The sequence below is a fragment of the Lepisma saccharinum genome, chromosome 5 (assembly GCF_977018435.1).
Source record: "Lepisma saccharinum chromosome 5, izLepSacc3.1, whole genome shotgun sequence".
Taxonomy (NCBI): Eukaryota; Metazoa; Arthropoda; class Insecta; order Zygentoma; family Lepismatidae; genus Lepisma; species Lepisma saccharinum.
In genome coordinates, this window is record NC_139233.1 from 65,237,907 (window position 1) to 65,253,566 (window position 15,660).

Below are 15,660 nucleotides of genomic sequence, written 5' to 3' on the forward strand. Positions count from 1 at the left end.
ATACATATGGGAAAACAAACTGTTGGGGGTATTCAAGAACCTGAGTTATATCCCAGGTATGGTAGAAGTTTTTTATGATTCTTCAAAATCAAACAGAAAAAATATTACTACTAATAGGCAAGATAGGGCAATAATACCTTAAATCATGGATACGTTTCAGCCTAAACAATCTATTTCATCACCACAGATAATAAATAACATACACAACATGAATTTAACAGAGGAATCTTATGGGCTAAAACATAAAAACTACAGCTTGACAATGGCAAATAAAACATATGTATGGCAAGCAATGTATGGGATACATTCTTGTGCACAGATATATTTTGCTGAACACAATTTGACAACTGAAACATATTCACAAATCTAGATACCATACATGAGAAATATAAAACTGGAATGGGAAAACTGATGACAAATTGCTAAGAAAAAGTAAAGTGTAAGGGTTAGCTGTGTAACTCTTGTGCAACAAATCATAAAACACTCACTGCAATCAGAATTCCTTGAATGCAACACAAATCTCTTAAAGTCAAATAATATATACTTTATAGCTTTTGTAGAATTTTAATGCTGCAGATTATCTAGTTCTCGTTTACACATTTCAAGATGTATTCATATGAAAATTGCAAATGAGTTCTTGATTTTTGTTATTTATCATTGCTTTTCTGCCACTTTTGGCTAATTGAGACGATGAGTACGAGTGATATGATGAAATTGATGAAGGGACACTCACAAAGAACATCCATTCACTGGCTGGAATTCAAACCCAGGACCCCTGGTGTCACAGCATGCTGTGCTAACCACTTTGCCAATGAGGTTGGCTGCAAGCTAGTTCTGAAACACAATGACACATCAGTGCCTTCCACATTATCTGAACTTAGGAACCTTGGCTAGTATCTATTTTGAGTGTGCCTGAGGTAACAGGTCTGGCACATTTGATGCAAAGCTAGGGCTGAACTCTTATCCCCCTTTCAACCAATACTAATGTTCATGCACTGGCTCCCACCAATACAAAATGCTTGAAACTTATTACAATTATGCATTTTGCATGGATTCCAGGATATGTAGATTCCGAAAAGTGAAACATTCCATTTTGTGGGTCAGGCATATGTAATTCAAACAGTTACACTGGTATTGATCAGGATATTTTTAGCTGAACATGAAGATGGCCATTCATTCAGAAGCCAGGGAGTATAATGTCACCAGATTTACAACTACTGAAGATTTGAAACTGCTGGATGTACCATTAGTGTCCGAATTTTGTACAGTACTTTCTCATTTTATGCCACTTTTCTTCCTCTCTACACTTCTCACGATGATGAAATGAAATTGATTTAGGGACACTTAAAAAGGAACAAATACCAGGACTCGAACCTAAGACTATCAGTGGCAAGATTGTGACTCCAACACTCAGCATACTGTAACGAAATGTAAGTCTGTGTGAGTATATATGTTCTCAGTATGAGAACAAATATAAAAGAAATTCTTGAATTCACAAGTGCTGTCTACAATTTGTACTAACCGTGAATTTCCATTATGATCGACACTATAAGTCAGCTCAGGAATTTTAATCCGAGACCAAGAATTATTGTAAAAAATTGCTATAGCATTTGACTGTACAAGCGAAGTTTCCAGAAGTAAATGAAAAGCTCAAGTGCTGGGATCATAATTAATTAAAAATACCTTTGTCATAGAATAAAAAAAGCCTATAACAACCGTGTATAAAGTATTTTTAAAGTTTGGGTGATTCTTTATAAATGTACGAAGCCAATTAGGAGTTAAGATATGATAAGATAATTTTCCGGATGCAATTTCCATAATTATAAAATCAATACGTGCAATTATCTCTGACGCGTGCAGTAAAGCAAGTATGACTCTCTCCTTGTTGTAATCATAGCAAAACTTGGAAAGTAGTTCCTGTTTTAGATTCAAGACTGACTGTAAAAAAACACAATTTTGAAAATTTGCAACTGATTTTCTTTCATATTGAGAACTTCGGATTGAATCTGATGTTGACTGTCGGCCAAAGTTTTAACTGAAGATGTCAGATAACTGATGCGACATAGTATTAAAACTGACAGGCCTGCACTAAAAAGATTAAGTAGATTGAAAAATATTTGCCTTTTTCCCCTGCTGTGTACACTAGTTAAGTTCTGATAAGAATCTCTGCAGTTGGGTCTTACATTTCCTGTATTCAATTTGCATGGAAATATTGAGAAATATCCTTGAGATCCATAAATGCTGTTAATTATAGAGGACAGACACCGCTGCACCTGGCAGCAGCTTCCACCCATGGAGTGGAGTGCTTGGAGACCCTGATCAAGGAAGGGGCTGATGTGAATGTACAGACTTACGCTTCGTTATGATACCCTGTCACTAAGACAGGTTTTGCTGTCAGATAAACATGCTCACATTCTTATCTAGAAAGCAAGTGTATGAATGAACGGACAAGTCAAAATTTTGTTAGCATTGAGGTGGATACAACCTTCCCAGGCTCACTTTGTTTTGGGTTACCATCAGAGTGACCATTCCATCTCGGGCATGAGTGAACAAGAGTGCATCAGCACCAGAACTTACGTCCTCGTACCACCTGTAGGATAATCACAGGTATCCTCCTGTAAGTATGTCCTTAGCACCTTTGAATCGTTATTGTTTTGAACCTCAAAAAGAGGATCTTGGTAGCACAAAGTTACAAGTACGGATGGGACAAATTAATTGGTACTCTATTGGCCAAAGCAGGCATAGGTAAAATTACCGATAATTTTACCAGTGTGATATATCAATAAATAGCCTGTAATTTATGGTAAAAATCTGTAATTTTGCTGTAAGTCATGAATGGCTGTGTACACGTCTGTCATATTTTTTCCCCAGCATATTCACATTTTATAGCACGGTTGGTACAAATGTATTGGCAGGGTGAAATTATATTGAAGACGAACATTTAGATTTGCCCTCTTCATCTAATGCATTATTAGTTATGAACTCGTTTGAGGTTTTCATTTGGATCTGCCTCATATATCCAAAAGAGAATACTGAATCTGCATATTGACAATTCAGTCTTGGGAATAAAAGGAGGCGATAGGAAGTTTAGAAAGTTTTAAATTTTTTTCCCTTAAACTGTTGACCCCATTTGAACACACACTTTCACAATGTCAGTTCACATTAAACAAAACGACAGAATATACATGTACAATTTAGATAAATAGATAGAGATGGCACAAACGTATCCCTCCAGGCAAACTAATATCAAGTAAAGACAGTGAAACAAGAAAACACAAGTTGTTATATTCCTAGCAACTGTGTCATAAACAACAAATGATAAGAGTAGACAGAATGAAGCCAAAATTTTCCTCCTCTGTTCTTTAAGCTGTTTACTAAGTGTTGCAAACAGTGTACACTAAGAAATACGTATGCATGGTTGCACTGAGTATCATTGGCAAACACGTACGGCTAATGGGGATGATGGGTTCTGCAATATCACAACAAAAACACGCACACAAAACATTTCCAATATCACTGGGTACATGTTTTTCATCTCCCACAATAGCATGGTTAATGAAAAATATGTATATATATTTTTCCTGAATTCCATATTCTCAATCACTCATGTAAACTTACAGTTAGCGCCTTTCAAATCATAATCATCTACGCATAAACATGAGAAACCTGCTATAATTACGATAAAAGTGAAAATTTTACTCTGCAGGAGATAAACAATAGCTTTTTATCTTCCTCATATTTAACTGTCACATATGGCATTTCGATATATTGAATCTGTGATAATACGGTTATAATACTCTTGTAGGAAGCTCTGTTTCATCAACATATATATCTATACAAGAGTGTCATTTCCTGGTGGAACACCAGTCCATGATTACTACATAATACCTCCATTTTTAACTTAAACAACACAAAACACTTAACATTATTTTGAAAGCTTTCAGCTTAATCACATACACATTTCAGTCTCATAACTTACGCTGGTGTTACATAGGATATCTACAAACTTTGATCACATTACCATACTGGCATTGGAAGTTCGACATTGAAAAATCTCTGCATACAATGTTAACTTTTAAGTGTGGTTTACATTATGCTATTCACACCAACAAAAAAACATAATTCAGTCATAATTATGTTATTTAAAAAAAAACTTTTACAGGACTAGAGGGTTGTCGTGCAATCTGTGTCATATTACCTTGAATTCTGATCAACAGATGTCATCACATGGTCATGTTTTGAAAGTAAAGATATATCGGCATTCCTATTCTGTCCGTCGGAAAGCTCCTCGTGCATTGGTTCGTCAGTCAGGGTTTCATCGCACCCCATCGTGACAGATCCTTGGCGAGATGGTCCAGAAGACACCATGGATTTCTCGCCCATAGGCTGCGGTTGATCTGACATACTTACTGTTCGAACTGGAGAAGGGTCCGTAGCCATGCTGCCCGGGCTGTCCACCGGCCGGAATGTGAACCCTGGAGAATCGGCACTTGACAATGATTCCGGAGTGCCAACGGAACTTAGAGAGCCTGGGATAGGGCTTGGTGTGGTTTCAAGACTGGAAAGCACAAGATTTTATTCAGCATATTAGTGAGGTTATAATATAGAACTTACCAATAACAACATACAGTAAAACCTCGATTTCACATTTTTCAAGGTAAAAAGTTGAAAAACTTAAAATACATGAGAACGTAAAATCCGGGAAATTTTATATCATTATTCTATATTGGGAGTATGAAGATTGAATGTACAGTCATGGACATTTCTTGTTGTAATGATCAAACTGAAAGTTAATTGGATTGTTACAACCCAGTAGTGTCTGTGACTGTACCATACAGAAAAATGCAAATGTAAAATCAGGGTCCACCATATATACTTTCCAAACACATGCCTTACAATAAGCCATGCACCTGGATTTATTATATATATATATATATATATATATATATATATAAAACTAACTTTAGTCAATATCATTAAGAGTCCTGCACTGCACTCTGTCAGTGATTGTCAGAACTGGGTTGAAGGGAGTGGAAGCAGGGGGATGAAAAGCAATAAACACTACACAGTGAGAAACAACTGTAGCATAATTAAATTAGAATGCCTTGTTAGCAATTTTTCACTTGAAATAAATGCAAATTATAGAATGTGAGAAAATGTTATTCATGTTTTGTATTCTTTCCAAGAACATGTATCATGAGAGGACCCTTTACCCTGCATTCTGTCTTCAAAAAAACTTGACAAAGCATAATGATTGAATACCTATACACAGCCTGTAAGGGATGAGCCAATACTTCCAACTGAGGGGTTTCACTTGATGCTGGACAAGTTAAACATCTACAACTTCGCCACCAGTTGGTGCAACCATAAATGGCATGCCCTGTATTTCTTACATATTTGAGTCACTGTTAATTTGTATGTAATGCAATGTTGTTGCATGCTAATCCTGTAGATTGCAAACCTTGAGAAAATACAATAAATACAACATATTGTATTGCATTCTATTGCAATATCAACAACAACAATATAATAATAAAAAAAAAGGATCTAGAACACTCTCTTTTTAATGTTCCTTCAAATCCTGAAAGGTTGGCCATTAATAAATTCTACTCGTTCTTACAATAGGCATATATGCTCAAAATGTTATTTTTAAAATGTAATAATTATTTGCCAATGCTTTAAATTAAATGTTCTTATTATCCTAGTATTGTTTGTTTTATTTAAGTAGAATATATGAATCAATACCAGTGTACTTATAGACGTGAATGGAATTCAATTTATGTAGGAAACTCATGAGCATCATGATGATACTGGAATTACATTGCAATTGGAATCTCTCCCTGAATGGGATATGAAGTAGCCATGAACGTGAATTTACACAAAAGAATATCACTTTTGTTTGTCTATTAATAAATTTCAAATAAATATCTGGACACGAATTCAAATATGAAATATACATGCAATACTTTAGTCATTACTAATTGTGGGCACAAAATGTATGAGAATATGGAAACAATGCTATCTATATCTACAGTATACAAGAGTTTTCACAGACATTTACACATTTTTTTTTTGACTGTAAAGAAGAATAATCCAAGATTATTCTTGTGAAGCTTATTTATTGTAATTACATTTCTTATGCATTTCATGTTATTTAATTCACTTCACTTCCCTGCAAATAAAGATTAAATGCAGTTTCACACTTCGGTACAAATCAAAAAATCATTAGTGCACACAATGTGATTACAAAATTTTGCATCTTGTTTAAAATATGTAAATATTAAAGTTTCATCATCAAACTGGGAACAAATATAGTAAGTGTGGCTTTGCATTTTGGGTACAATAGTGTTGCAAAATACATGTAAATTTCCAAATTTAACGAAATTCACATGATAATGTCATGCAGAATTTTTGCATAAAATAAACAAACTCTGGATAAAGTACTGGTTGTATTGGTGAATAAATTCCAACAGATACTCCATGTATTGGCTCATAATGATATATCGGCACTGGTTCAACTCTACAATATACCCATGTAAGCTGCACACCCTTATTTTAAAACACCATATTTCTAATTTTAAAAAAAGGGGTAGAAGCAATTTGATTAAATACAGTATATTGATACAATGGAAAATGTATCCATCTTGTAACTTTTTCCTGTGCAAGAAATAAGTGTAACAATTTCACCAACCATACCTGTTTGCCAATGAATGTGGTATCAGAAGCCCTCCTCTTTCCAAGGAGTAGTAACTAGGCCTCTTCGCTGGAGGTGAGAGGTAACCATCCACCTTGTCATCTTCCAGTTCACACTTTCTCTTTACAGCACCCAATGAACTCGGCCTCATGGCAATGGGACTCAGACTTCTCCTTAAAACAAAGACGGCGAGTGAAAGAAAATACTGAGCTACTTGGTACTAAAAACACTGAATTTTTACATTTAAAATAAATGACAAAGATACTGAAAGCCATCGCCCAGCGTCAATTTAAATGTTCCGAAAAATGGACAACCATGAGAAACAATAATGGCGATTTCTGAAATTCAGAAGTAACAGTGTTGCAATAATGAGCAAAATGTCTTTTCCATGTAGAAGTTGCGATGATTTGGTGGCAACCAGATGTACTTATGCATTTTTCATGCCTGAAGAGTACCTGATTGTTGAAGTTTTACATTTTAAAAATGCATAGCGTTTTTATCTTGTCAAGTGTGTGGTACATGTGCTATGATGGCAGACATGCAAATGATAAACTTTAAATGAAAATGTCAATGAGAAAAACACTTGGAGATGTTTTGCAAAATTGTAGACACATTAGAAATTAATATGGAAAATTTACATCTATGATAAATTTTGTTCATTAAACTTGGAAGAAATTCGAGCATTTAATTATATAAAACAATTTGATGTGCAAATCAAGTTTTCATAGCATTGTTATTTCTGAATAGTGAACACTTCTGAATAACAGTTACTTTCACATTCCGCATTGGTGTCCCTTACAGAGATGTTCCACTGTGTAAGATTTTGCACTTTTATGATAGGAGGAGGGAGGGGAACATGAAAATATATATTAATAATATACTCACAAAAACAATAAAATGGAATGGGTGCATGATGACAGCTCATTTTTCGTAGTTCTCTGAAATTAACTTTTAAAAAATCATGGAAAATGCTTTTGAATATGGGTAACCACTGTCAAATGGGTGCTGAAAAATTGATCTCAAACCTAAATATGTTTTAAACTTACAAAATGTCCAACATTTTTGAAAGTGAAAACATAATTCGCAAACTTTGAAAATTTATAGGTTCAAACTGCATTTTTTAATTATCTTAGGCTTATTTTCAGATCAAAATTCCCATTAACTTGAAAATCCTGAAAATAACAGGAAAGTCAGGAAATTTAACCTATGTGTAAAAGCCATGGGGAAGCTGGGGATTTTGATGAAAAAACCTGGGAAAGTTTCTTCTAAAAATATAGTTTGGCAAGTTAAAAGATTCCAATGGTTTAAATTGGCAAAATGAGCAAGAATCTTGCAAAGTGCACTGCATCTACAAATGACCACCCTTCTTCAGGAGTGCTTTAACACTCAATGGTCACTTCTTCACACCATTCATGGTCAGAATGAACAATATGGCTGCCTTTTTGATAATGTATTCAACATGGTGTGAAAAGTACACCGCAGTTTTCATGTTTCCACAGATAAGTCACTCTTACTCCTTTAAATGAATTGTAAGGCAATTCATCCTCCATATTGAGGTTGAGTTATTGTGTTAAGTCCACTTTACGAACATATAGGCTATTTGGGACTGAAGCTATAGTCTAATGCAGGACCTGAACCACTATGTGCCTCCAACAGGTATCAAACCCAGGACCGCTTGTTATACAATGACAATGTTACCATTATACCATTGAGGAGGTGCCTTTCATCCATATTGGAATTAAATGCATATATGGAGGAATTATTATAACACTGGAACTATTGTCTGGTTTGAATGACACTTAAAATATTTTAAAGATATTTTATTTAGAGCATAACTCATGCAACATAACAGCACCTTAAAATACATGGTGAAATATAGGGTACCAAATTCTATGACGTTCGAAGTTTGCAGACAATTACAAGTTGGTTTACAATTAAAACTTTTAACCTCAACTATTAAGAATCCCAACAACCAATTGCAGCCATACAGCTCTACATAACACAAACATCTACTGTGGTACTCAATTGTGATTAAGATCTGAGGAAATTTGCTTTCTCAAATGAAGACTCAAAAATCTCACACATAAGCATGAACTAAGTATTTTACATTTTGAAGCTAAAATTAGACGGAAGCAACAATGACACAGACCCCTTCAGTCCATAAGAAAGCATTCCTATGCATGCACAAACAACAGACCAAAGCTATACGATGTATGTCACTGAGAAACGAGCCCATACAAGCAACACATGCAGCTTATTTATTTGCCTTAGTTCGAAAAGTCCCATTTATTTCTGATGGTTGGTTTCTAAGATATGTGTAAGCTTCCTGAGGGACGTAAGACATTGGCATAACAGCAAAGGCACCCTGAAAATACTACACCTGCACAATTCATGAAATAACAGGAATATCCACTGCACTAACCTTGTTGTGAAAGCCTTCCTTGTAGGACTTGGTGAAGGGCTGCTCCTCACGGCCATCTGCATGCTTGGTGAGAAGCATTGTCTGCCAACACTGCCACTTAAACTCCTGGTCGGCGAGGGTGAGGAACACTGAGGTGGGCATTGTGGAAGGTGAAGGTGCAATGGGTCAAGAACACTGCGTGACATTCGCCGACCATCTCCTTTAACATCCATGTCAGTCTGAAGAGAGAAAGAAAAAAGTTTAAATAAAATTTTACAAATTGGTTATCTTGTGTCACTGCCTCTACACATTATTCACTATAAAGAAAAAGGCTGTCCATTATCACTATAAACTGACCAACTTAAGAGGCTTACAATTCAGGGAACAGAAATATATATATCTACATAAACACTGCTTTGGAGCAGCAAGCTCTTAATTAAACTCATCTATTGGAAGCAATTTGACTCTTCTTAAACCACAAAATATGCACAATATAGGTATGATTTTATGAACGTAAGTTAAAAAAAAAAAAAAAAAAATTATATTCATTGATACTTGCCTACATGAACGATTTTTGTTGTATACACACAAGAAAGCCATACTTTGCTGACACAAGCCTATAAGGTTTGAAGAATTTAATAATGATATTAATATTAAAAGTGAATGAGACAAATCAATCAGCAGGCAATAAGAAAATCTACACTTCTTGTAAATTGAAACATTTCATGACATGAGCTACATGTCAATTAAAGATGATGTACATCCAGGACGAAATATTTAAATACACAGACAGGGTGTCACCACACACCAACAAACTTTTACAGTGCAGTGTTGATCAAAACAAACAACTTTTATTGGCAACATTTTGCTCCTTAAGAGCTAGTATCACCGCTGGTGATGATACCTAAAAAATAGGTTCTTGCGTCGACCGTCTGTGATCGAACAGTCAAGTGTGTGTCATTTAAATTTTACTGAGTTAAAGATCAAATATGAAATTAGTTATATCGTTAAGCCTTTTTTTAAATACATTACTTATTACGTAGTTTTCCTTATCTCAATTTCGTAAAATTCACTTGTTCGCTAATTGTATGTAATAACTTAAATCAACATTTTAAAGCACAAGAAAGCTTCAACTGTTCTTCTACAGCAAAGAAATGAAACTGATCTTATAGAATTTTCTTTAGAATGTCTGTAGCTTTTCGACGTACAGAGCAATGTACGTAAATGTTAACTTCAACTTTTCTAAGCTGGTCGTGCAGGCTGTTTCCCCCTCTGTACCGCTCATGCTCCTCATGAACCCCCCCTCCTCACTCCTCCACATTCCCTTTTTTCTTTCACAATCGGCCAGTCTTCCCTTCAAGTGGCAAGAAAACTGCATGCTGAGAGCTAGGAAAAGAAAAAAAGGCAGGAAAGGTTTTGGGGGAGAATCAATGGTTTGGGCGATGCTTGTAAACAGTTCTTCACTACGTGATATCCTAATACTAAACCATGATGGGGTTGTAGTGCAATGACAACAGCAAACGTTCATTGTCAGTTTGAGATATTTCTGAGGGTCAATGGTAAAAAATACTTGATGATCTGTTATGGAAATAGTGCTATATTTAAACATTTTGAATGTCCATTCAATTTAATTTCGAATTTGACTCTTTTCATGATTTGTAAGTAGGGGGATAAAATATATTTACTTAATACTTTACTATGTTATTTTTTCACCAATTACATATATATATTACAGTCAGACCCAAAGATAAATCACAACGTAAGATAGTTCTGTGTCATCATCCCAGCATCAAATAACATGGGTACCTGGGGAAAACCCTGGGGGTAAAGGCGGTCAGGGGCGTGATGCTGATCACATCACCCCCACTCACGACCAGATCAAGAAAGTGTGGGGCGTTACCCCCACACCGCCTATACGCCTTCATGGCATGGTGCTATACACAGGGGAGCACTTTACCTTTTTTTTTTACTTTTAAGCATAGGTCTTATGTAAAATAAAATACATTAATTATGTTGTTTTTTTCTTTCCCAAAGACATTATTTAGTGGAATAATATGACAGACTTACTATTGATAATGACCATACAAAACACACCATAAAACTTCTTTAACTTTCAACTTTCTGGGGCCGGCCACCGTAGGGGAGTGGCTAGCACATCGCGCTATGATGCCAGGGGTCCCGGGTTCGAATCCCAGCTTGGGCACGGATGTTTGTGAGTGTCCATTCATCCATTTCATCATATCATCACTCATCCCCATCTTCGCAAATTGGCCAAAAGTGGCACAAAAAGCAAAGTAAAATAAGCAAATCAATCAATCAACTTTCTGGATATACGACAAATAACACTATGTAATGTAAGACAAAAGCATTGACTATCAATATCATTGACATAAATCAATGGATACAGTTGCAGCTCTCACACTGGGCAGATGTGATTAGTAGTGAAAATAACTACAAATAGTTTTATACAGGGCTCGAAAAATCCCAGTCGCCAGGTCGCCATGGCGACTGTGATCTTTTGCTGTAATATTGCAGTTTTTTTTTTTTTAAGTTTGCATGTACGAAATTTTGAAGATTCTAAGTTCAAACTGCAGTACAGCTTAAGTTAGCAAATGATTGCTTTTCAATGTTGTGAACATTTCATAGAATCAGTACCTTACTCTTTGTCACCCAACCCCTAATTTTCTGCTTTCTCACATGATTTAGCTATGTTTTGAATACGGTGATGCTCAACTTCTTATAGTATGCACAATTGCTAGTACGGTGGAAGCTTGATAACTCAAACTTGAGGGGGAAAAGATAAAATTGGAGGTATCAAGGATTTTGACTTACCAAGGTTCGGGTTATTGAGGGCCAAAATCGCCGACTTTGAGTTATAGAGGTCTAAATGTTTACTGACCCTTCTGAACATCGGCACAACGTATGCCCAAAACGATTGCTGATCACCTGACATAGTACTTACACACCCTACACTTCGACTTATTGAGTTACTGAGCTCAAACGGCATTCCATAAACTGTACAAAAATTCGTCTTATCAAGGCTTTATTCGAGTTGTTCAGGTAAAATTAGTATTGAGTGTTATGGACAATTCAAGGGGATTACAAAAAAATCAACTTATCAAGAAATTCGAGATGTTAAGATTCCAGTTATCAAGGTTCCACTGTAGGTGGTTTCCTGGCACCTGATTTTCAGAGCTGGCGCCTAGCTCTGAAGAAGATTTTTCAAGCACTGGTTTTATGTGTGTTTCACATCTGATTCTTCTCCATGGAATAGAAATTGGCTATTCGGTATAAATTATTTTCCGTCATAAATAATAATTTATTAACATGTAGACCTAAGCTTACAAGGAATAAAACTGCCCAAGAGTTGCACAAAGGCTAATCGGGGCAAAACCTACAGCCTATAGTGGAATCCGAGCCACTTAATTAAATGTGCCTGACCGTGGATCGAACTCGTAACCCCTCTATTACAAAGCATCATTATTACCGCTAACCGAAGCGAGGATGTTAATTTATAATCTTTCTAATTCTTAACATTTAAGAGTTAGGTAGTTTCTGTAGTCTTTTAATTCCCTAATGTCGTATTTTTGCTCTTGGATGTTTTCAATAACAAAAACAGATGTAACGATGAAAGGATTGAGAAAACATCGCTGACAATTATGTTCATTGCAAATACTCGAATGAGAAACTACAATCAAAAAAGCTGCCTCCCAGGGCGGAGTGGTTAGCACATTGCGCTACGACACCAAAGGTCCTGGGTTCGAATCCCAGCTTGGGTATGGGTGTCCATTCCTCAATTTCATCATATCATCACTCATCCCCCCTCTTCGCTATTAGCCAAAAGTGACAGAAAAGCGATATAAAGTAAACTAAATCAATCAATCACTACAAACAGAAAACAAACTTGACGGTTCTTGAGACGTTGAACGTCCTCCAACTTTCAAAAATTCATTTTTGACACCTATTTCGGAAATTGGAAACACCATTTGCAGAGGATAATAATTGTACACATTTAACTGTATATATAACCTATAGAACCAAATAACGATCTCAGAGCCACTGAATAAATCCACCTACCAGGTAGACAGCAGGTATCATGTCAATTTCGTGAAAAGTTTGGCGACTTATGATTTTACAATTTCTTAGTATCAAATGATCAGTGGCCGTTGTTGATCCAAGCAGATAAGCAGTTGCCCTGCCCTTCACGATTTTAGAACACGTCGTAATAAGGTAACATCTTCCTGAAGTAGGAAATGTACTTGAGCATTGTAATGACCTTTTATGAATGAAAAAAAAAAAAACGTTTTTCTTTTGTTTTGCTCGAAATGCGTCTACTGTACAATAAAAATCTGGGGCTAAGAACTCTTTTCCAATCCTCACTACCCCCTTTATCGCCATTCCTAAAGTTCAAAAGTCCTCTTAGAATTTATTAAAGGAATATGAACCTTCCAAAGAACTGCATCACACACATACACATACAAACAGGTCTTCACTACTTATATGTACAATTATCTGCGGATGTTTGAAAAGTCCTGTAGTAAATTTGCAAATTCGTCATTCCGGTTCAATATGAGTAATATGCATTGGCTGTAAATAGTTTTAATTGTATCAAAAATGCTAAAAGTACACATTTTAGTAACTACACGACTTCCCCAATGATTCCAAATGGCTAACTATTGGAGTGATATTCAGGTGCATTAGCACTGACCTCCGTGATGGAGTGGTTAGCACATCCGGAAGTTCAAATCACGGCATGGATCATCTTTGTGAGTGTCCCTTCATCAGTTTCATCATATAATTCATCCTCATGATAATTTCATCAGGCGGAGCACAAAGCATGACGCCTTAGGGTGTAAGACACATTTTTATTATGTTAAGAAAAGAAAGAACATGAAAAATCATCTCACCTAGGATAATCCACCAACTGCAGAAAACACAAAACAATGTCTTCCGCCTGTTCTGCACATCTGTCGCAACAGGCTGAATAGCTATGCACTACTACAAAACATCGTCATTATTTCCCTAGTTTACAGCACCATACGAGGGTCACTATTTATATTTTGAACCTTGGCAACACTGATTGAAGTTAGGCGCGATTTGACGTTTGCACCGAATCGTCTGGCATTATTGACCATAACGTACTTCAAATGTTTTGTTAATAGCTTCATTTGTGTTGTTTATGTTGATTTGGAGATGGCGCGACAACAATAAAATGGAATTAACTCGTGAACATTTTCGTGCGATGATTTTTTTACGATTTTCGACGTGGATTATCAAGACAAGAGTGCATCGATCAACTTACTTCCACATTTGGCAATGAAGCCCCATTCCTTGCCACTGTGAAAGGCTGGTATAACGAATTTAATCGTGGCCGCCATTCGCTCACTGACGAGATTCACCAAGGTCGTCCAAAATCAGTTGTTGTTCAAGAAAACATTGATGCTGTGCAAAACCTAATACTGCAAGATCGTCATGTGACATACTGTGAGATTGAGGCAACCATAGGCATTAGTGCCACCAGCATATATAAAATATTACATGATCATTTAGCTGTGAGAAAGGTATGTTCTCGTTGGATCCCACACAATTTGACAAAAACTCAAAAAGACGCTCGCGTCAATTGGTGCAAACAAATGCTCAATAAATACAATCAAGGTGCTTCAAAAGACGTATATAAGATTGTAACAGGTGACGAATCATGGATATATTCATATGAGCCGGAACGTAAACAGCAGTCGACTGTATGGGTGTTTCAAGATGAACCCAATCCAACAAAAGTTGTTCGCGCTCGAAGCACATCGAAACAAATGGTCGCCTGTTTTTTCCGGAAAACTGGTCATGTGGCAACTGTGCCTTTAGAGGAATGTAGAACGGTCAACTCTGAATGGTACACAACAATTTGTTTGCCAGAGGTCTTTGGTCAAATACGGAAAACAAACAAACGCCGTCGGATCACTCTTCATCAAGACAATGCCAGCTGTCACACATCTCGTCTAACAACCGACTTTATGAACAGTCAAAAAATCGAATTGATGGGTCATCCGCCATTCAGTCCTGATTTGGCACCCAATGACTTCTTCTTGTTCCCGAATGCCAAGAATAAATTGCGTGGACAATGATTTTCGTCGGCGGAAGACGCCGTTGATGCGTTCAAAAACCATATTATGGAGGTGTCTCAAGAAGATTGGAAAAACAGCTTTGACAAATGGTTCGAACGAATGCAAAAGTGTATTGACCATAAAGGAGAATACTTCGAAAACCAATAAAGCAGTTTTCAATGCCAAATTCCTGTTTTTTCATTGTTAGGCTCAAAATATAAATAGTGACCCTCATACAGGAGAGATATCCTGCTACTCGATGTTATAAACTATTCCCTATATGTTGGTCATAGGCGTGCGCACGGGGGGGATTGCCCCCCCTAATCACGGACGTTCGCAGATTTTTCCACAAAGGGACAAGAAAGGTATTTTTCCATGGAGCATATTACCCCGATACTAGTGCTGTCCCCTCAAAAAACACCACCTGAATTTGAAATTATTGCATTCCTGCATCCCCATTACATAAT

The 15,660-nt window shown here is 36.3% G+C and overlaps 1 protein-coding gene across 1 annotated transcript in view; it reads right to left on the minus strand.

The window, feature by feature from the left end:
* Positions 1-552: 552 nt before the first annotated feature.
* Positions 553-15,660, minus strand: part of LOC145987849 (P2R1A-PPP2R2A-interacting phosphatase regulator 1) — a 32,074-nt gene continuing 16,966 nt past the window's right edge. The window contains exons 4-6 of the mRNA XM_083122594.1: positions 9,117-9,334; positions 6,697-6,867; positions 553-4,558 (exon numbers count right to left, since the gene is read on the minus strand). Coding sequence (XP_082978720.1) covers positions 4,195-4,558; positions 6,697-6,867; positions 9,117-9,334 — 753 coding nt within the window. The 3' untranslated portion in view covers positions 553-4,194. The remainder of the gene's footprint in view (positions 4,559-6,696; positions 6,868-9,116; positions 9,335-15,660) is intronic.